The 23,620-nt window shown below is 38.2% G+C and overlaps 2 protein-coding genes across 5 annotated transcripts; both read left to right on the top strand.

Moving 5' to 3' along the window:
* The first annotated feature begins 1,976 nt into the window (after positions 1 to 1,976).
* LOC143732588 (protein RER1-like) lies at positions 1,977 to 15,632 on the top strand. 4 transcript variants are annotated; one of them, XM_077223847.1, is made up of 8 exons: positions 1,977 to 2,088; positions 5,119 to 5,204; positions 9,953 to 10,057; positions 10,280 to 10,379; positions 10,475 to 10,553; positions 13,756 to 13,891; positions 14,045 to 14,099; positions 15,177 to 15,632. In XM_077223847.1, exons 2-8 carry the CDS (start codon positions 5,124 to 5,126, stop codon positions 15,185 to 15,187), a joined length of 567 nt encoding a protein of 188 aa, XP_077079962.1. In that variant the 5' UTR covers positions 1,977 to 2,088; positions 5,119 to 5,123; the 3' UTR covers positions 15,188 to 15,632. The 4 variants fall into 4 exon arrangements, with proteins under 4 accessions (XP_077079962.1, XP_077079960.1, XP_077079963.1 ...); XM_077223845.1 differs by having other exon boundaries at positions 14,045 to 14,173; XM_077223848.1 differs by lacking the exon at positions 1,977 to 2,088 and adding an exon at positions 2,500 to 2,637.
* A 5,303-nt stretch (positions 15,633 to 20,935) lies between these two features.
* On the top strand, positions 20,936 to 23,200 carry LOC143732630 (serine/threonine-protein kinase pim-2-like). The gene is made up of 6 exons (XM_077223907.1): positions 20,936 to 21,404; positions 21,639 to 21,733; positions 21,877 to 21,927; positions 22,329 to 22,707; positions 22,805 to 22,978; positions 23,094 to 23,200. The coding sequence occupies exons 1-6, from the start codon at positions 20,936 to 20,938 to the stop codon at positions 23,198 to 23,200; spliced, it is 1,275 nt and encodes a 424-aa protein (XP_077080022.1).
* Positions 23,201 to 23,620: the final 420 nt, after the last annotated feature.

The following is a 23,620-nucleotide window of genomic DNA, read 5'->3' as shown; positions in this document are numbered from 1 at the left end:
TAAAACCTAATGATTTCCATTACACAATAGTAGATGTTAAAACTTCATGCTGATTTGCACTCGGCTTTTGCCAAGATTAGCACCAACTAAGACGTAGCTTTACAGTAACCTATGCGTCTCAATCCATTTACGCTTCCTTCCATATGGTGATGTGAATATCCTTCTGTCTGGTATTAATGGCTGAAGTATATTTCCTGGCATGTCAGCACACACAACGGCTGCGAAGCTGGGTCGGGGCATCAACCACAGTGCCGTCTCTCCACCGGATCAGCACGACAACCGTCTGGATTGAGCAGAGTAGGGTACATCTCTGGGGTCTTCAAATGGGCACCTTCAGTCCTCAGTGTTTCATCAGTGTTTTCAGGTTGCTCCTTCCTCATAGTTCAGTGGCATAAACCCTTGATGTGACCTAACCACAATCTCTAACGCCACAATCTCACAGCAACCCGACCATTCGCGCCAACCCATTTGACTAAGGCTGTCGGAGCCCCACTGTCGTTGTTAAAGCAGGTTCAGTGGCAACGGTTCCGTATGGCATACCACCTACCGCAAAACAACAATATCTGTCCAACACAAATCCTCATTCACGCAAAATAGAGTACACAGGATTATAATAACTATGCAAACTTTACAAATAATCCAACTGACTCCAAGTTTTTCAAGAATTCTTTGAAACCGTAGCGTGGCGGCCTGTACACAGCCAGCCAGAATCTTTCCGTCTCAACCACAGCCAGTTGCTGCTCCTCTCTGCTGCTTCAGATAAGTTCTTCACTGTGCGACGCAACTCTTGGCCATTGAATCCGACGTCTCTGAGAAACCGAGTTGTAGAGTGTGCCACTAATTCTCGACAACCCACTTCCACTGGATAAACCCGGACTCTCCATCCTCGCTGTTCTGCTTCAGTGGCCAGATGAGCATATCGCAGTTTCTTCCTCTCATGCGCCTCATCTACAGCATCCTCCCATGGCACTGTTAACTCTATCAGGTGAACGAGGTGTGCTGATCCAGACCACAAAACAATATCTGGTCGAAAGTTAGTGGTGACAATCTCAAGTGGAAAAATAAGCCGTTGATCAACATCTGCCAGCATTTTCCAGTCTCTAGCAGCTTCCAAATGTCCTGGGCGAGAATTGGATTTAACACCTTTTCTTGGTGGTTGCTCTCCTGGGTGGAGGAATATTGTACTATAGGCTAATTGAGTAAAATCAATCAATTTGAATTAATATTGTTGATATTACTAATATATCTTTAATTAGATAATTGACAACTAAATATGTGTATATATATTCATATTCCTGTGGGCTTCTAGACATAGAATAATTTACATACCTTTCAGATTTATCTCTTTTGCTTGGTCTGTCAACGCTTATTCAAGTGTTTAAATAATTTCCAAAACAAAATTTTAATTGATTTAGTGTTATATTAATGATACTTTTTAAACACACACACACACACACACACACACACACACACACACACACGCACACACGCACACACACACACACACACACACACACACACATTGTAGTGCTATCAAATCAATTAATCACATCGAACATAAAAGTTTGTAAAAGTTTTTGCCCCAGGTAAATAATTTACATTTCTCACAATTTTAAAAAGTAGGCCTAAATGTAGATTTTCTTAAGGGGGAATCTTCACCCATCTTACCCTACTTGGATTTTTGAACCTGTTCATATGGATGTGTGTTGATGGACATATAGCTAGATACTTATAAAATCTTCTTCTCTTTTTCTAAAAAATAAATAAATAAATCACATACCCATTTAAAAAAAATAGTATCAGTATTGTAATCGGTATCGTTACAACTGTAACAAAATGTATCGGTATCATATCGAATTAAAAAAAGTTAGGTGTTAAAAAAAGTTAGTGTAACTGGCGCTGAGTTTGGATCTGCTGAACAGGGATCGATGTTGTCTACGCTCGGCTGATGTTGAACAGGGAGCGATGTTGTCTGCGCTCGGCTACTGCGGTCTGACGCGGCTGCGTCTACAGAAGCACTGACGTGTTCACAGAGAAGCAGCGCGACGCGCGGATCGGCAGCCGAGAGTGACACAGCGGCACAACCGGGTAAGAGAAACAGATTTCCTGTCATCTCACTCCTGTTATAAACCTCTCACAGGCGATCCGACTCTTCTAATATGTTAACTGTCCGCCTGGTTTTATTTTCCTCAAGTGGCATGACGATTGTAACATTAGATGTTCTCTAAGATGCAGTAAAAGGCAGTGCTAGCAAAGTTTACCACTCGCCTGCGTTCGGATTTCCCCGGAAGTGAGTTGTCCACTTTTCTGGGTGTCTGCTGGTCTTTGTAGTTCCTTCTCGATGCCTCCCAGCGGTATATTCAGGTACAAATTCGAAAATGAAAACTACAACCCTTGCGTTTCCGTCTTGTTGTATAGTAGAACGGGAAGTGTAGTTTATAAGTAGTCGTCCGTGTTTTGCGTCAAACGCAGAAGATCAATTCTAAAAACTAAATTAACCAGCATGCTTTACGCCTTAAAGGAATCAGCTACGGCTAACAAACCGATGCTAAATAGCAAATTAGCTTACAAGCTCTGACCACTAGCCTTCTAGTTATGAGATTACATTAACAGTGAGTTTATGAAATAAACATTGAGGTAAGTATCTGTCGCACTGGTTCGCTAATGACAACAGGCTGAGAACAAATCTGTACCGGAACTTTAGCTAGTGTTCATTTGCATGCACTGTCCTGTTTGGTTCAGATGTCAGGAAATAGCCTAGACGTATCTGGATCAAGAATCGCACGTTTTGCTCTGGGATCACTATAGTTTATTTAGCAAATAAATACACATGTTAGTATTCACTACAGTGAGGCATTAGATTCCACTGTAGCCGACAGCAGTGACTGGAAGATAAGGGAAATGAGCTGCTTCTACCCAAAACCTTTCATTGTATGGGCCGCTATACTGAAGGTGATCTTGATTTAGGTTGATTATTTTCCTCGAAGAAACTCTTGTTCATTGACGTGGTGGTTTTTTGGACTTTGCCTCAGATTACATCTGTAGGTTTTCATCACCACACGGAGGCTTCCCCTCTTTTACGATCAGGAAATCAATTCCTTTAACCCACTCGTGAGTGAATCGTATTTTATCATTGACTGAAACGGGGGAAATTCATCGATTTGCAAGTTAGATAATTTGGTCCACAGTAATTTAGATTTTAAAACCTACCAACTTTAACGTAATACAACACCGCCTGTGAAATGTCATTCAGTCAGTATAGAGCAAAGCAGGTGATCTAGAGAAAGCCTAAAAAAAATCATGGATTCCTATTGGGATTTCTGGACCCCGGGAGTCTTTATTAGAAACGTCCCTTTTTCAGAATACAGTATTTTAATGAAAATTTTGTAAAATCTAAATAAGCTTTACATATCTTTATTGGAAAGTGTTTGAACCGTGTTTTTCATGCTTGTACAATGAACTATAAACAATTATTGCACATGTACTTGTGGGGAACAGTCCTTAAAGGAGTAACTTAGTTCACTTCAGAATTCAAATTTGCTGATAATTTACTTACCCCAGCCCACGTCATCCAAGGTATTCATGTTTTTCTTTCTTCAGTCGAAACGAAATTAAGGTTTCTATATAGTGGACTTCAACGGTTTGCAGGTCCAAATTACAGTTTAAATGCGGCTTCAAATGGCTCTACACAATCCCAGCCAAGGAATAAGTATCTTATCTAGCGAAACGATCAGTTATTTTCAAAAAAAAAAAAAAAGATATTTTATAGGCCTATATATTAGGGCTGCTGCACGATATTGAAGAAAAATGTGATGTACGACAACTCATTAAATGATGCTATATTTGATATGCGATACGATAATGCTTGAAGTGTGTAAAATAAGCAAATTATCTTTAAATATAATATATATATATATATATATATATATATATATATATATATATATATATATATATATATACATACTATATACTATCCTGGAATGTTTTTCTCACAGTTCCAATGACTCTAACACTAAAGAGACCTTTTTACCGAATGGGCGAAAACAGCAGGAGAAAGGTGGCCTGGGTCCCTGATCACCTGTGTGAACCTGTCATAGTCCTGCTGCAGAAGGCATGAGGACTGCAGATGTGATCCGAGCCATAAACGGCAATATCCGTAATTTAAGACGCCTAAGACAGTGTTACAGGGAGACCGGAAGAACAGCTGACTGTCCTCGCATTGCCAAACTACGAGTAACACAATTAAATATCTAAATTAAACAGACTTACTTTAGATGACAACTTCTTGATTCTGTAGTTGTATTACAGTATTTTTTCACAAATAAAGAAATTGTTAGAAATAATATGAATAAAAAGGAAGTAGACCCTGTAACTAACATGGAAATGTGTTCAGTTTATGTCTCGGTTGTTTTATCTTTTTATGTGAATCGGTTTAAAAATTCAGAAGAGATATAGTAAACCATACCCAATGCAATAGGGCTGTAAAAAAATAGATAAGTATAAAATATCCTAAATGAATGTCAGATTTTCCAGTAGGATAAAAAAAAATTTTGGTAGGGTTTTATATGGTCTCAGTTGGATTTATAGGAATTGAGTAAAGGATTTATAGAAATATGGAAATAAAATATTTTTAATAATAAAAGAAGAGATTGCTTCCAAACACTATTTTAGGACACTTGGGAATTAGGGAAAATAAGAAAATAATAATGATGAAAAAAAAATGAGAACTTTTCACATCCCATTTAAGGCTCGATTTAGTCATACTAAATTTGCTGCACTTAGAAATAAGTGCATCAGGTTGTAATTCTCCATGCTTTGAGCGCAAAACTCTTAGTGTTGATGTGGCTGTTCAACACCATTATTTGCTTTATGAACGGTTATAATGTTTAAGAAAGCATGCTTGCCTAGGAGACTGTAGGATGGAAATGTGCAGCTGCACTCTTAAATGGTAGAATTATTTACATGCAGTTTTGAATATGCTTGAGTGAGCTCAATGAGGAGATTTATATTATGTTATGTTATTTTTGGGTTGTTTACTGTCAATATATAAATATCAAGCAAAATAATCTTTTTTTTTTGTCACTGTACCCTCATTATGTTACCCCTCATTTACAGACAGAATGCCAGAAGGAGACAGTGCTGGTGAATCCATCCATGGGAAACCATCAGCGATCGGAAACTTCTTTAAACGCCTCGGGCAGGTGAGGCTCTTGGAAATGCCACTGTCTGACTATAAGCAATTTTAAGATTGTAAGAGTAGGCGTGGGCGATATGACCAAGATCTTATATCACGATATGAAAAAATGTATTTCATGATAGCTATATTGATCACGATTTTTGCATTAGATAGGGTTTTTATATAAAAAAATTAAACTATTGAAATTGATAATTCTTTTCACCAATTTCAATATCACAAAAACACCCTAATACTAGCCTAAGTAAAAATAAGAAAAACTCAAGTTTACAGAAGATATGTAAACAGTGATAAAATAAGAACCTAGAAATAAATTACAAGCAATAGGACGATAAACTAAAATAGGAGAACGACTCAAATTAAATAGACATACCTAAAAAATTCAATTACTAGAAATAAAAAATACTACATAAATTGTATAAAGTAATCCAATGTATAAAAAAATTGCATAGTCTGTGATTCAGTCAAGAGAAGGTATTTCTGTTGTTTGATTAGCATTACTTAGACAGATGTCAGCAGGTATATTAGGCTTCCTTATTAAAATCAAATGCACAGATCCAACTTACAGTTACACGTGCGTTTTCTTTCTCAACCATTTACTTTCACTTAAGACAAATTACTGTGTTTGAGGATACCTTCAAAGATGGGCATTTTGACACGTAAGTATGTGTAATTAACCGTTCAAGCCCAATTACGCAGCAAAAAGATTTTGTTTCAGTACTCGCACGGTTTTATGAGCACGCCTCTGAGACAGCGCTCAGAAACCGTCTCTCAGGGTGTACTTACAGCAGGCGATCTCCCAAAGTCTGGTTCGTTTGACTAGTGTGATTGCTGGGTGATGTGTACACTGCACCATGCCCTGGCCTGCTTGAAGAGGTAGGATTGGGCACAGGTCGATTGGGCTCGAGTGCGGTACGCATGTATTGTGATCACTAACCGTGCCGGAGCATCTACTGCTTTTTTTCTGTGCTATTGTCATCATTACCAAACTTCTTACTACTACTTGGATGGTACACTTTTTTTGAGTATATTTATATTTATAACGTGTCTGCTTCTCACCTTATTGACGAACAGGAATTGTTGTTTGCGAGTAAAGCTGCAGATTCCTCTATCAACGTCAGCTACCTCCGTAAAAATTATTTTCATATGAGCAGTGCAGTTAAGTGAAAATCGCTGCATAAGTGATAAATCTATTAGACAGTCTATTAACGAAAGTGAGTTTCTTCCTGTTTTCTTCCAAACAAAAAGTTCCATCGTAATGGCGTAACCGTCCTCCGGCCCGTAATGTTAAAGAGAGAGTTCACCCAAAAATGAAAATTGTCATTATTTACTCAACCTCATGTTGTTCCAAACCCGTAAGACTTTCGTTCTTAGTAACACAAATGAAGATCTTTTTGATGAAATCTGAGTGATATGTCCCTCCATTGACAGCTATGCAACTGACATTTTGATGCTTCAAAAAGTTTATAAAGAGATCGTAAAACTAATCCAAATGAATTGAGTGGTTTAATCTAAATTCTCTCTTTATCGCTTTATAAGATGAACAGATGGAATGTAGGCCTTTTAATTACATATAAACCTTGATCAGCAAATATAAACAGATGCTCAACTAGGGGTGTGCCATATCATACCGTCCACGATAATACCGGTATACATTTTTACATGATAAAAAAGTGTCATATCGCGATATCAATGATATAGCGACACGATGACGTATGGCGCATTTACGTTCCCTAGCACGCACAACAACACCACCTGTCTGAGCGCGAGACCAGCCTGTCAGGCTCCGATGACGATTTAGCAATTTCACAAACAGCTTGAGTGTTCAGCGGGGCTGCCGACGCGCGTCTTCTCTCGCGCACGTTTAGGAGTCGGGACATGACTGAATGGTCTCTTGCACAAACGGGCCATCGGTGCATCGTAACTAAAGTTTATAATTTTCAAGTCTTCTTAATTCTCATCAGTTTAAACATTCAAGCGGTTTAAAACTATCCAGTAAGCTACTCGCGCACTCTCTGAGAGAGTTGCACTGCGTGCATACATAGAGTACAGCTCGCCAGAAACTAAAGTAATTTTTCGCGGATTATATCGCTTTAATGGGGGGAAAAACACAAAATTGTGTAAAACTTCCGGTCTTGGTAAGTATACTCATAAACACAGTCGGTTATGTATAAAACGCATGTGACAGTGTGACAGACAGTATAATGAAAACAGCAATGGATCCGTGCACTAGCTGTAAAAGTGACAGCAGCCATAGGCTATGCGTCTGTCATTAATGTTGTCGTCAAAACGACAAAAGATAGCTTTAATTGTAATGAATGAGAATTATTAGCCTATGTATTTAATTTAATCAGGAAACAGAACTAAAATACTATGTGTTATTTTACATTTGATTACTTTATTATGTTTCTGTAGTATTTCTGAATACTGCTGTTAGACCTACACACATTTAACATTTAATTCAAAGATTGAAATCAAGCTTCCTTGTGTTGTGTAAACTCTTAACAACAAACTTACCACATTGTAAAAACGCAATGAGTTCATTTAGGCGAGCAAACATTTAGGCGAGATAAACATAAGAAAATTTTCAACAACAACAAAAATTTTTTTTATATCGTCATAAATATCATTATCGCAAATATTCTTGAAATATCGTGATAGAATTTCGAGGCTATATCGCCCACCCCTAAGCTCAACCAAACCTGCTTGTCCTCTTGTGGAAACTCAAACGTGCTGCATAACACGAGAATGAACCTCATTGGTTCTTGCAGATGCTCAAATGTGCTGCATAACACGAGAATGAACCTCATTGGTTCTTGCAGATGCTCAAACGTGCTGCGTAACACGACAATGAACCTCATTGGTTCTTGCAGATGCTCAAACGTGCTGCATAACACGAGAATAAACCTCATTGGTTCTTACGGAAACTCAAACGTGCTGCATAACACGAGAATGAACCTCATTAGTTCTTACGGAAACTCAAACGTGCTGCGTAACACGACAATGAACCTCATTGGTTCTTACGGAAACTCAAATGTGCTGCGTAACACGACAATGAACCTCATTAGTTCTTGTGGAAACTCAAACGTGCTGCGTAACACGAGAATGAACCTCATTGGTTCTTGCAGATGCTCAAACATGCTGCATAACACGAGAATAAACCTCATTGGTTCTTACGGAAACTCAAACGTGCTGCATAACACGAGAATGAACCTCATTGGTTCTTACGGAAACTCAAATGTGCTGCGTAACACGACAATGAACCTCATTAGTTCTTGTGGAAACTCAAACGTGCTGCGTAACACGAGAATGAACCTCATTGGTTCTTGCAGATGCTCAAACATGCTGCATAACACGAGAATAAACCTCATTGGTTCTTACGGAAACTCAAACGTGCTGCGTAACACGAGAATGAACCTCATTGGTTCTTACGGAAACTCAAACGTGCTGCATAACACGAGAATGTACCTCATTGGTTCTTACGGAAACTCAAACTTGCTGCGTAATACGAGAATGAACCTCATTGGTTCTTGTGGAAACTCAAACTTGCTGCGTAACACGAGAATGAACCTCATTGGTTCTTGTGGAAACTCAAACGTGCTGCGTAATACGAGAATGAACCTCATTGGTTCTTGTGGAAACTCAAACTTGCTGCATAACACGAGAATGAATCTCATTGGTTCTTGTGGAAACTCAAACGTGCTGCGTAATACGAGAATGAACCTCATTGGTTCTTGTGGAAACTCAAACTTGCTGCATAACACGAGAATGAACCTCATTGGTTCTTGTGGAAACTCAAACGTGCTGCGTAATACGAGAATGAACCTCATTGGTTCTTGTGGAAACTCAAACTTGCTGCATAACATGAGAATGAACCTCATTGGTTCTTGTGGAAACTCAAACGTGCTGCGTAATACGAGAATGAACCTCATTGGTTCTTGCAGATGCTCAAACGTGCTGCATAACACGACAATGAACCTCATTGGTTCTTACGGAAACTCAAACGTGCTGCATAACACGAGAATGTACCTCATTGGTTCTTACGGAAACTCAAACTTGCTGCGTAATACGAGAATGAACCTCATTGGTTCTTGTGGAAACTCAAACTTGCTGCGTAACACGAGAATGAACCTCATTGGTTCTTGTGGAAACTCAAACGTGCTGCGTAATACGAGAATGAACCTCATTGGTTCTTGTGGAAACTCAAACTTGCTGCATAACACGAGAATGAATCTCATTGGTTCTTGTGGAAACTCAAACGTGCTGCGTAATACGAGAATGAACCTCATTGGTTCTTGTGGAAACTCAAACTTGCTGCATAACACGAGAATGAACCTCATTGGTTCTTGTGGAAACTCAAACGTGCTGCGTAATACGAGAATGAACCTCATTGGTTCTTGTGGAAACTCAAACTTGCTGCATAACATGAGAATGAACCTCATTGGTTCTTGTGGAAACTCAAACGTGCTGCGTAATACGAGAATGAACCTCATTGGTTCTTACGGAAACTCAAACGTGCTGCATAACACGAGAATGAACCTAATTGGTTCTTACGGAAACTCAAACTTGCTGCATAACACGAGAATGAACTGATAAAAAAACTATAAGCTAACTCTACAGCACAGCAGCGTCACATGAGTGTAACTGCAATAGAAACAATAGTCTAAAACCTGTTAATCTTGTCTACTGCTATATCTTCCACTCCTAGTGAGTGTTGTTGGATAATGAAAACTACTTTTTCTCTTTTAAATGCAGATTTATCAGTCATGGTTGGACAAGTCAACACCGTTCTCAGCATTCCGGTGGGCAGCCACTCTTCTTCTAACGGCCATATATATGATCAGAGTATATATTCTACAGGTAAAAACACCATCTGTTTAGGAATGTTTGCAAAATACTTCAACTTTATCTATTTCATTTATGCTTTGACAATAAGGTTAGAGTTATTATGCAGTTGTAGACTTATGGTAATGTTCTTGTTGTGTAATTGCATCTTGCAGGTCTACAAAGTTTGAGTAACTGTTGCATTTTTCATCGCAAAACATTAATCAAATGCACTGAATCATTTGTGTCTTTTATTAGGGCTGGTACATAGTCACATATGCTCTCGGGATCTACCACCTTAACCTCTTCATTGCTTTCCTCTCACCAAAAGTGGATCCCTCATTGCTTGATGATCCAGGTAAGACCGGCATTTGAAACTATCTTATCAGTGACATTTGCATCGCTGAGGTGAATTATTTTTTTTCTTCCCTAATTGATGTCTCCCTTCACTAGATGAGGGTCCAGCACTACCCACAAAACAGAATGAAGAGTTCCGGCCGTTCATTAGGAGGTTGCCAGAGTTCAAATTCTGGTGAGTTGTCACATTAAGGGGTGACATTTTAAGATCCCATGGAATCGCTTGATGAGTGCAGTTTTCTCCAGAGAACAATGAGTGGATTGGCCTTGATCCAGTGACATACAGAAATGACCTGAAATAGAGCCCAATGATTTCCACCACGTGGAAAACATGGGCATAATCCAGTGATAAAAATTAAATTGTGTAGAATACATAATGTTACAAAATTTGGCAAAATTAGTATGAATAAAAAGTAGGGCTGAACACTTAAAGCTACTTAAAGGAGCATTTCACCCATGAAAACTTTAATCTTTATTTAAAGTGGGTCATATATGTAGTCGAAATGTAACAAAAATTTTGAATTTGGTGCCTTCTTGACCGAGTAAAGACAGAATGTAACTTTAGGGCGCATTTTTATTGAAAACCACAACTCCCACAATGCACAACATTGCACAGCTCCCCAAGCCATTCCCAATAATCCAGAACAGCGCCTATGAGGTATCCGCCTATCAGATTCAGAGAAAGCACTCTTCCGTTTACAAGGCTAGCTACTTTTTAATTTCACAGAAACAAAATTTGGAGTGTCAAACGGTAGAGTCCGGACTTTTCCTGGTGGGCCGGTAGTGTTTCGATGCCCGGTCTGATAATAGTCATACATTGCAAGTCCTGGTGTGCGGCCGCTGCCTGCTGGTCAAACTGTACAGGCTCTCTGCTCAACCCATAAATAAATGTATCAATCCACAAATTTTGTTTGACTTCTTAAATGGTCTAGTGGTAGATCTTTTGCCAAGCGTGTCAGAGTTTACGGCTTCTAATCCGCACTCGTATAGTTTTTTTTTTTTCTCTCATCAAAACTGAATATGTTCATCAGTGGTTACAGTCTATATCAAGCAGGGACACGTTTGTGTGCATTTTATTTTGTGATTTCACCAAAATGAATAGAGTCCCCGCAACGGCGATAGATTGAAGCGCGCGTCCGAGTGAAGACTGCGCGAGTCACAAGAGAACTCTGTATCCGTGACACTGATAGCAGCGGACACGAGCGCTCCGCTTGAGTTAAAAACAACACAATTTAGCACTAGATCTCTTATTTAATAACGAACTCAATGAATGCTTTGCTAGTTAAATGGAGATGTTTTATTATTTGTATTAGGTACATCCGTGCCTCAATGTTTCAAAAAGTGGCGGGGGACAATATCAATCCTGAGAAAAAGTGGTGGGACACACTTCACTGGATCTAAACAAATCAATCTAACCAAAGATGTGACCAGTATTGGTGGCTTTCTTAATCTATTTAAAATAATTTTGCAAGGGTCCTTGGAATTTTTTATTTTTTTTTTTTAACCAAAAAATAGTCGTAACTTCCCATCTGTCTCCACAGCGCTTCTTAGCTTGAATTCCAAACAAGATGGCGGATATTGCTTTTAGTTTCTGCAAGTGAAGTCCCACCCACTGATCCGCTGATTATTAGCAGGAACTGCAACACTTAAATCCTTATTTCTCCCGTCTCTGGGGAAATGAGGGAATAATGCATGACCATTCAAAAATATGACTGGGTTTCTAATGATACAAAGCTTAATGCAAATGGTTGAAGTGCCCCTTTAAGAAATGTAATTATGAATACATCTGCCATCTCACTATATGAGGATATGAACACATAAACTCACTTCATGATCATTTCACCATTCTATTTGATAAAACTATCGTTAGATGCACAAAGAAACATTATTGCATTTTGAAATTAAATTAAAATTTTCTGCATTAATTTGATTACCACCATTTTTTTTATCTCTATTTAATCATAAAAACACCAGATAAATAAAGAGAAATTAAAACAGACAACATAATTTCTGGCACATTTCATAGGAATGAAAAAAGTAACAATAATGTGGTGATCTTTAAGATATTAAAATTGAATGCAAATAACAACTGCACAATATTGCTACAATAAATATATTTAAATTACAATATTTACTAAAATACTTTTCAAAATAATTTACTTTTTTTTTTTTTTTACATCTATAAAAACAAAACGGGAGGGAGATGGAGAATAGGGAGCTGTAAGCAGGAGTGCTTTAAAGGTGCAATATGTGATTTCTTAGAAACAATGTTGATATTTGAAATCAACCCAAATACACACCCATCCCGTCACTGCTCCGCCCCCAAAATGGGAAAACGCGCAATGCAAGATTGGATGTCTCTTTATCATAGCTGATGCAAAGCAAAATAATGCTTGGTGAATAATAAAGCAAAGATAACAAAAATGAACATGCAGTACACGAGTATGCAAGTAGGATTTTGTTGTTTGTCGCCAGCAACACACCAGCTCCAGACAACTCAACACTGTCCTGTTACTAAAGCTAAGATTACAACAACAGCATATATTGGTTCTGTGGAACACCAAAAGCATGTTACTCACATGGAGCAGAAACAACAAAACCTCAGCATCTGTTTTCCGGTCTTCCTGCTTCGGTCTCTCTAATGCTGGAAAGCTTTTCTAATATTAACGCGGCTCCTAAAGCTCTTGCCTGATCATAACCCTTCTTTTTCTGACCTTTTCTATTTTGTAATGTCTCTCAGCCATCTCTATTTGTAGTTTTTCTTCAAATCTCCCTCTTACTCACTCTCTCTCCTCCCCATCATGAGTGGCACGCCCCCTTCTGCTGATTGGCTACAAGTGTGTTGTGCTGCTCCGGTCCAATCCACTTTCAACAGAACCTTTAAATATATCAGCACTTACTGCACCTTTAAATCTCATGAGATCGTGTGCATCTGTGCTGGAATAAAAGTCTTGCTTGCAACACTAATCGGCCAAACAGGAGAACTTAAATGCCAAACGTCTTGCTAATATATCAGTTATCCACAAAATATCATTCAATTAGTATGTTCAAATAAGCTCACAGTAATGTTGTTTTTTACATATTTAATTTTAGACCTTTACCCTCGGTTTCGTCCCAGACTAAAATGCAGCTTGAGCTGTTTTAACTGAAAGCAACTTGACCTGAAATATCATTAAACATGTCATTGTTTTGTCTCAAGATGCACACCAGTAATGTTAAAGGCATGTTTATAAAAGCTGCTTAAATGTCCTAATCAAACTAAGGCCTAATCCTAGCTTAATCTAAGCTCTGTGTGTTAAACCAGCCCTTAGTGACTCATAAATGTGTATATCCCTCCAAGTGATTCAGTTTAAGTGTTTTTTTGGTTGATGTCTCAGGCATTCAGCGACGAAGGGCATCGTCATCGCTATGATTTGCACATTCTTCGACGCCTTTGACGTGCCGGTGTTCTGGCCCATCCTCGTCATGTATTTCATCATGCTGTTCTGCATCACCATGAAGCGGCAGATCAAGGTTTGCCAACGGGAAGCTTGCCTTTTAAGAGATTTCTGGTTCATATAGCTGAGCTGTTAAAAGCAGTGTTATCTAAATATAGAGTTCCAGTGATGTAATGTACTAAACTGTTGTTAACGTGAGGTTTTGACACTGTTTGTGTTTCCTCTACAGCACATGATCAAGTATAGATACCTGCCCTTCACACATGGGAAGAGGACTTACAGAGGCAAGGAAGACACAGCGAAAACCTTTGCTAGTTAAAATTCCCCTTCCTGAAATTAAAGTTATTGATGAAGAATGGTGCGTAACGGGGGTTGAGGTTTTTTTTATAATTTTTTTTTTCTCTCTTTTGCTTTTTCTGAGTAAGAAAAAGCCAAGCTTGTTGAAACTTTTGATCGACATTGAAACTGTAATGATGCCTTTAATCGTTTGGGGTTTGGGCCTTTGAGAAATGCTGTTGAGAGCTTCTACACTGACAATTTTTATATATATTTGGACAACTAAGTATGAGATTTGACAGATTTTTTGCTCAGTGGTCCCCATACTTCTTTAAACCTAGAGGATTTGATACTCATTTACAGTCCGTTTTAAAAAGGAAAGACAAATTTCATCACCATTCACTCGTCCTCATGTCATTTCATACCCGTATATCTTTTTCTCAGTGGAACACAAAAGGAGAAATTTTACAGAATGTCCCTGCTGCTCTTTTACATACTTTTTATTTAATGGAAAATGGCAGCATGAATATTCTGCCGTGTGTGTTCAACTGATGAAAATAGTCATATAAATTTGGGACTAAGTCATGATGAGAAACGAGTTTTGGTTGAAATGTTTCCTGATTATTTACAAACATGGGAATATAATATAAAATAGTTGGAAGTTTAATATTTGAACCCTGGTACATTTGATGTCTTTCATAGATAATAACATTGGATTCAGTATTAAGACTAACACAAAAAGCTTATATGAAGAGAGAGGAGACATTATTGATCATAGGGACTTAGTGGAGTTCCATCTTGCCACATGTTAATAATTGCCTTTTATGAACATTTATAAATCTCTTAATGTGCTGTAGCATTGTATTTAATTTTTGTACATAGTTGTCCACTTTATTCACATCCATTCGTGCTGTTTGTAAGTTATTCTTCAGTAGGTAAACCGTTTCAAACCCCCTTTACTTTGTACGTCAGGATTTTTAAAGCAAACGTGCATTCCATTAAAATGTTGATACAAAAATACTGGCTGTATGTTTTTATCGTTTAAGCATTCCCAATTAAAACTGTCTCTCTTTTTTCTTTTACAGAGGAAACATAAAGTTGAGTGCTTTAACTATTACAAATGGATGGCGAGGGTTGAAGGTTGTTCTTTGTTTTTTCTTTTCTGTTTTCTTTTTTGAGCTGGGCCATAACCAGTATAGATTTTGTTTTTTTTATGGGTAATTGGAGAGAACTTCAATAAGCATTTGAGATGAGGATACATTTTTCCTATTAGAGTGCAGTTTTTTTTGGAGGGGAGATATATATAAAAAATGTATAATGTATAATTTTTTTAATGGTTAGCATGTTTTTTTTGAAAATGCCATTTTTAATGTATTAAATTAATCTTCATCAAAACAAAATAATAGGTTTGTTAATTCCTGATTAAAGACATTGCATGTTTTAGGTTTTCTTGTGCTGCTGGTTAAGAGAAAACAAGATGATTTTAATAACTAAGTGTAAATTTTTCACTTCAAATGCTATTAAAAGGCTGTGTCCCTTCACTGCTTATTACTTTTTTTGTTTTTATTGTTTGTTTTTTTAAATACATTTAGTGAATAAATCAATTGAAGTCTGTTAATAATTCTGGCAACACTTTATTTTATTGTCCTTGTTGCATGTTATTGTAACAACAGTAAATTATATGCAACTAAACCAAACCCTAACCTTATGTTAATTAATATTACTCCACAATAATTACACTGTAACAAGGACACCTTAAAATAAAGGGTAACATATTTCTGTATTCTACTTGCAAGAGTGTTTGGTTGAGTCTGAATCGAAGATAAAGTGCAATGTATTAGATGCATTATAATTCTGTATGTACTATGAAAATTTGATAAACACGATCTTACAACATTTTGCATTTCCATTTACAGTACAGAAGCCCCAAGAGACACTTGGGTTCTACCTAAAAATGCATGAATGTCATTGCATTAGATAACAAAACATGATAGGATAGCATCTTGCAGTTGATGGAGATTTGTGGGATGCACATCCAGGGCACGAAGCTCCCGTTCCACCACATCCCAAAGATGCTCTATTGGGTTGAGATCTGGTGACTGTGGGGGCCATTTTAGTACAGTGAACTCATTGTCATGTTCAAGAAACCAATTTGAAATGATTCAAGCTTTGTGACATGGTGCATTATCCTGCTGGAAGAAGCCATCAGAGGATGGGTACATGGTGGCCATAAAGGGATGGACATGGTCAGAAACAATGCTCAGGTAGGCCGTGGCATTTAAACAATGCCCAATTGGCACTAAGGGGCCTAAAGTGTGCAAAGAAAACAAACCATTACACCATCACCACCTGGCAGCCTGCACAGTGGTTACAAGCAGACCCGTCACCAGACCTCAGTCTTAAAGGGATACTCCACTTTTTTTGGAAATAGGCTCATTTTACAACTCCCCCAGAGTTAAACTGTTGAGTTTTACCGATTTTGAATCCATTCAGCCGATCTCCGGTTCTGGCGGTACCACTTTTAGCATAGCTTAGCATACATCATTGAAGTGGACAAGACCATTAGCATTTCTAAAAAAAAAAATGACCAAAGAGTTTCGATATTTTTCCTATTTAAAACTTGACTCTTCTGTAGTTACATCGTGCACTAAGACCGACGGAAAATGTAAAGTTGCGATTTTCTAGGCTGATATGGCTAGGAACTATACTCTCATGCCTGCGTAATAATCAAGAAACTTCACTGCCGTACCATGAAAGCAGCAGGCGTAATGATATGACGCAGCGCCTGAAAATAGTTCCGTTGTGTTGACGGAAGGTGGCCTATTTTCAGGCGCTGCGTCATATCATTACGCCTGCTGCACTCATGGTACGGCAGTGAAGTTTCGAGAAAAAAGAAAATTATTTTTTAGAAAAGAGTCATATTCAGGTTTAAAACAATGAACTTATTCAGTTACTGTAATACCCAAGGTCAGTCTTATATAGCAATGACTCAAAATGGCTGCAAAGGTGAAAAGTCCTGTGGTGTGACAGCCCGTCCTGTAGTGTGACATAATCAAGTCAGACATCTAGCTAGATTCTCGTCTGTTATGTTTGCAATATTAAACATAAATATAAATATATCTCTGTCTCTCTATATATATTAAACAAATATTGTAAATACTATATATAATGTACCTATATTATACATATATTAAACATAAATATATATCTGTCTTCATTATACATAATATACCTATATTATACATATATTAAACAAATATATATATATATATATATATATCTGTCTTCATTTGTTTGTTGTATGTGTATGTTAACAGTCACTGATCATTGTTTTTAAAGTGATTTTTGTAAGTTTTTAGGCATGACCAAAGAAAGAGGGCAAAACTGGGATGGTTTGCAGCCGAGTGTGAAGCGGCTGGGATGAGTATCAGCACCTCCAAATCCGAGGCCATGGTCCTCAGTCGGAAAAGGGTGGCTTGCTCACTTCAGGTTGGTGGAGAGTTCCTGCCTCAAGTGGAGGAGTTCAAGTATCTTGGGGTTTTGTTCACGAGTGAGGGAAGGATGTAACGGGAGATTGACAGACGGATCGGTGCAGCTTCTGCAGTAATGCGGTCGATGTAACGGTCTGTCGTGGTGAAGAAAGAGCTGAGCAGCAAGGCGAAGCTCTCGATTTACCGGTCAATCTACGTTCCTACTCTCATCTATGGTCATGAGCTTTGGGTCATGACCGAAAGGACAAGATCCCGGATACAAGCGGCCGAAATGAGCTTTCTCCGCAGGGTGGCTGGGCGATCCCTTAGAGATAAGGTGAGAAGCTCGGTCACTCGGGAGGAGCTCAGAGTAGAGCCGCTGCTCCTCCACATCGAGAGGGGTCAGCTGAGGTGGCTCGGGCATCTGTTCCGGATGCCTCCTGGACGCCTTCCCGGGGAGGTGTTCCGGGTGCGTCCCACCGGGAGGAGAACCCGGGAAAGACCTAGGACATGCTGGAGGGACTATGTCTCCCCGCTGGCCTGGGAACGCCTCGGTGTCCCCCCGCAAGAGCTGGAGGAAGTGTCCAGGGAGAGGGAAGTCTGGGCATCTCTGCTTAGACTACTGCCCCCGCGACCCGGCCCCGGATAAGCAGAAGAAGATGGATGGATGGGCTCTAACAGCTTGTCATGTTTATGGTCTGATCTTTTGTTAGTGACGACTCCAGAATGTCAAATTTCTCTTGTTCACTGGAATCTTTGTTCAAAGAGCTGAATTGATGATTTGAACATGCTTTTAATTATTTTAGCATGATTTTAATGACTTTCTTTTGAGAAAAAAGATATTTGTTTAGTCTTTTAAGTTAAAAATAGAAATTAATGGACTTTATGACTGGGTCTGATTTGACGACTCCAAAATGTTAATTATTCAGTATGTCTTGTTCACTATGTTTTTAGTTCAAATTCATACACTAAGTAATAAGATTGTACTGATATGTTGCATTTTCATTAATGTTCAAATAGAGATGCAAATGAATTTGTTTGTTACAAAAGTATTCAATAAATTTCACCATAAAAGTTCATACAGTGTCTCATTTCGTCCTGTGGTGTGACGGGATGTCCTGTGGTGTGACATCATTTCAAACACAATTAAATGACTTTTACTATGTTAACTTGCTTAAATAATTATATGCATTTGAAAACATTGCATAATATAACTATATAAAAAGATAATAAACATTTTCAAATATTTTTTCTCATTTTACACAATATTTCTACTGGAGTGAGTGGTAAAAGATGGCACAAGCAAAGAATATAATCCAAAAACAGCTGTGAAAAAAAGAAAAAAAAGAATTTTAATGATTATTCTTTAAGAATACTTTTTAAACTTAAAACATACCTGATTTGTATTTGAAATTAATAATATTTCAATATTTGAATTTTATAGTAATGTTATGTCACACCGCAGGACATATTTTGCCTGGAGCTGTGAGAAAAGCTTAATAAATTACATAATGAGAAGAAAAATCTGCTAACCTCTAACAGTCTCAAAAACAACAGTATTTGAACTTTACAAATTCATACAATCTCAAGCAATTTAGAACTTTGTTTAAAAAAAATGCTGTTTCACCCTTATTTGTCATCTACCCATGTATTAACAATGAACAAAATACACTATATATTAACATTTATTAACAACCCAATTTTTAAGTAAAATTAAATGATTTACTGTATATGATTTAAAAAAACATACTTCTCTTTCACACACAAACTTTTTCACTCTCTTTAACACTAAATTAATTACTTTGGGGGGGGGGGGGGGGTAAATAAGGAATATCAACCAACATAATAAATTGACTTCATCAAACAGTTAACATGAGCTGAAGTACATACATCAACTTGGTAATATACAAACACATGAAACGTGATGAAAGCTTGCATCGAGTCTGTTTGCTACACTCACTCACGCCATGCGGAGGTACATAATAATGAACGCCCCCTGCTGGAGATGGGCGGAGCAGCGTCTTCACGTACTCTCCTGCTTTGTCAGCGCGCTAACTGATATTTTGTCAGTTTTACCATTTTTAACCATGTGTGACTGACTGGACTCAAAAAACTGTTAGGGTATAACTTACAATTAATTAATTAATTAACCCTTATTTATTTTCGACAACAGCCTGGTAGGAGTGAGTTAAAATCTAGTCACATGTGATGATTAGTCGGTGCACATGACAAACAGGCATCAATGAATTATGATATATTTTAAAATATGAAATATGTGGATTTTTAATTGAATCGACAGTCGACACACTACCTTTGATTATTGAAAAAAAAGGTTAAAAATGGTTTGGTTTATTTCTTCCTGCCGTCGATTACTCAACGAAAGTACCATATTTGGCTCGAGAGCATCAGCTCCCAAGCAGACTGGAATATCTACGTTTACAATAGTGCATTTTCGTTTTAAAACGCATACATTTTGCTACGGTTAAGCCTGCCGTCCACACTACTCCGGAGTTTTAATGGTGTGATTATTCACGCCAATAAAACTCCTCCTGCAAGGAGGGGGACGTCGCATTTTTTGAAGTAATTAATTCAAGTCATAGCCCGTTGTCAATGGTGAGAGAGGCGCTGAACAGACGCAGGTATACATCTCTCTCCCTCTCAATAATTAATGCAAATAAACGCTATAATTCATTTATTCAAATAAATTGTAATCTTATGCACTACTTTATCTCTGTGTCATATTCAAATCGGGCAGAATGCTAGATCTAACAAGACGTAAACTGACGAAAATAGCCGTCAGTTTTACCATTCCAGTAAAATATTTCACTGCAAACATCAATAACAGCGGAGCTGGCTGCAGTTGTCAATGCTGGCAAATTACCCAAATGACCATCCTATGTATGCACTTCGCGGAGGCAACGACCCTCCAGTTTGCATCTGGCGGTTCTTTGCCTCCATGTCGTGCATTAAAATAGTTTAATGCCCAGCTAGACGTGGATTATCCCTTACACAACTTTATAAAGATATACATTTTCTGCCAAAACAATAGCAGTTATCGTTTGCATGTCTCTGTGTTTATAAAAACGTTCGAAAAAATCCCTTGGCAACCGGCCAACGCGTGTCACTACTTGTGACGTCACAATGGAACTCCGGTCAGGTTGTAGAGTAGTTCAGTTGGTTTCTGGTAGTAGGCTACAAGTGATCTGATTCGTATTTCTGTTACATCTGGTGAAAAATTGCTCCAATTGTATTATATCTCTCGGTCTGTGTTTTATCTCTTGATTTTTAGTATTTCATTCGATCTGTACTATTTAAGTTCAGTCAACTTGTGTTAAGTTAGTGGCAGACAGAACATCAGAAAGACATCTGGAGCAATGGGGCAGTGCATATCTCACAACTACATTGTAGAGGAAGATGCTGCTGCATCTATGTCACCAAGGCCTGTCCCAGAGAGAGTAGAAAAGAAGAAAGAGAGGTTCTTTAGATGGGCTTTTTCTCAGAAATCCAAGAAAACTTCCACCGAAGCCCAACAGAGTCTGTGCAGAAATGACAGCAGCCAACAGCCTGAGAGATGCTCTGATGGTGAAGTTGAACAGAACAGAGACATAGACAACAATTCAGTGTACAGCTGGCACACCTGTGTTTCTTCTCTCACCACTGAGCAGGATGCTGATAAAGACATTCCCAGGCAAGAGCAAAGGGGCATCAGCCCTCATAACAGCAGTCCTTCTCTGACTGTGCCATCTATGACTGAGGAGAACAAAAGCTCTGCTCCGAAATCGGAGGACATTTCTTGGAAGAATGAGGAAGAAATTATCCATTTAAGTTTAAAGGGAAAGACAGGTCAGTTTATATAATTAGCCCCAACATGACTCATAAAATGTGCAAAAAGTACCTATTTTAACATCTTTTTCTGGACATTGTCATTCTTATCCAAATGAAAATGTGAACTGAGGATGGTTTTTGGTTGTGTGAGGTCCTAACACCACAATAATGTGTCCATTCTAAAGCGATCTTGAATCAGCATTTTTTGTGGTTTATACTGTAAATGTACTACGTTCCCCCTTTTTTTAACAGTGGACATCTTGCAGCACTATGAAATTACGAAAATGCTGGGTCGAGGATCATATGGAAATGTCCACGAAGGGATCCGTTTGTCTGATTCACGAAAGGTTGTATTTTGTACTCTTGGAATTTAAATTAATTAAAAGTAACATCAAGGTTCATTACTGGAATCATGTGACTTCTGCACATATAGTTAATTAATTGTAACACATTCTTACAAAACATTTTTTTTCCTTCTCTTGGAAAACAGGTGGCACTCAAACGTGTGGAGAAGACCGAATCCATGGAAGATGTCCGTATTGTAAGTAAGCAGTTCCTCTCTTCGTTTTCATACTTTCAGAGTATACAGTCACATTAGCAATAGGACATTTTAACAAAATTTTGCATTTAAAATGTCCATTGTCAATAGCGTATGAACTTTCGAACTAAGCAGCTTTCTGTTGGTCAGCATGATGAATTCATGTGAGGGTGAATCATGCAAAAATTCCCATTATAATTACTGATTTTTTATTTTATATTTTATTTTTTGCCGATTGACAGTAAAAGTGACCGAAACTTCAGTATTTATTTCCAGTATTTCAATTACAAGTCTTCAAACCTACTTGCCCAAATGCAGGACATAATTCTGTTGTAGTAATTCATTTAAATTAAACTATGTCCCCTAATTATCTCACTTTCGTATAACTATTCTCTCTCCTGTAGGGTCTATTTGGCAAATCCCTTCCAAATGAGGTCGCTATGATGGTTCTTGTGAACAAAGGTCCCAGCGTTCCTCAAATAATAAAGCTGCTTGACTGGTACGAGACACCAGAGGAATACATACTGGTCTTAGAGCGGCCCACGCCATGTGTAGATCTGCGGCAGTTTTTACGGGAAAATGGTGGCAGAATCAAAGAATCGACGGCACGAGCTGTGATGCGTCAGGTTGTCACTGCTGCAAGAATATGCAGTGAAAAGGGCGTCTTCCACAGCGACATCAAGCTGGAAAACCTGCTCATCAATCAAAACACCTTGCAGGTCAAATTAATAGACTTCGGTTGTAGCAGACGCTTGAAGAAGTCTCCTTATTCGAAATTCAGAGGTACGTATTATTACACAAATCTATGGTGAATAAATAGACAAAAAGCTATGGAATTACAAAATCATTGCAATGGTCGAAAACTTGTTCTTTCTTCCAGGCACAAGAGTTTATGCTCCCCCTGAGTGTGTCAGCCATCAAAGTTATCATGGCAAGCCTGCAACAGTGTATTCTTTAGGTGTACTGATGTTCAAGATGCTCTCTGGGCAGTCCCCTGGCAAGAACCTCCCTCAGATGATTGCTGAGCCCTGGTTCACAGAAGACATTTCCAAAGGTGAGAGCTTGTGGACGGGTCATACAGGAACTTTATTACTGCTTAAAATAATATGATCAGTTACACAAAGTATAACACTTACAAAAATAACCGGACATCTCTCTCCTCTTCACAGAATGCAGAGATCTGATCTCTTCATGCATGGAAATGGATCCAGCCAAGCGGATTGATTTGGAAAAGATCCTCCTCCATGACTGGTTCCAGGTATTGGTTTTTACCTAAAAATGTTTGAAAACAAGATACCGTCATGAGAGGCAGAACGAGAAACAAAAGAAACCCAGAGAGTAGGTAAAGAAAAAACATTATGTGCCTAAAAGAAAAAAGTAAGGAAAGGAAGTATATATGTGTATATATACGTACACTATAATGGCAAAAGTTTTGGGACGTCTGCCTTTACATGCACATGAACTTTAATGACATCCCATTCTGAATCCATAGGGTTTAACATGGAGTTGACCCACCCTTTGCAGCTATAACAGCTTCAACTACGTAAGGCTTTCCGCAAGGTTAGGAGTGTGTTTATGGGATTTTTTGACCATTCTTCTAGAAGCGCATTTGTGAGGTCAGGCACTGATGTTGGACGAGAAGGCCTGGCTCGCAGTCTCCACTCTAATGCCTGGTTCAGATTACACAATTTTTTTT

Source organism: Siphateles boraxobius, unplaced genomic scaffold, assembly GCF_051911475.1.
Source record: "Siphateles boraxobius isolate OS27281-9 unplaced genomic scaffold, OSU_SipBor_1 9, whole genome shotgun sequence".
Taxonomy (NCBI): domain Eukaryota; kingdom Metazoa; phylum Chordata; class Actinopteri; order Cypriniformes; family Leuciscidae; genus Siphateles; species Siphateles boraxobius.
The sequence above is the reverse complement of the archived record's forward strand: the minus strand, read 5'-3'. Positions and strand labels throughout refer to the sequence as shown.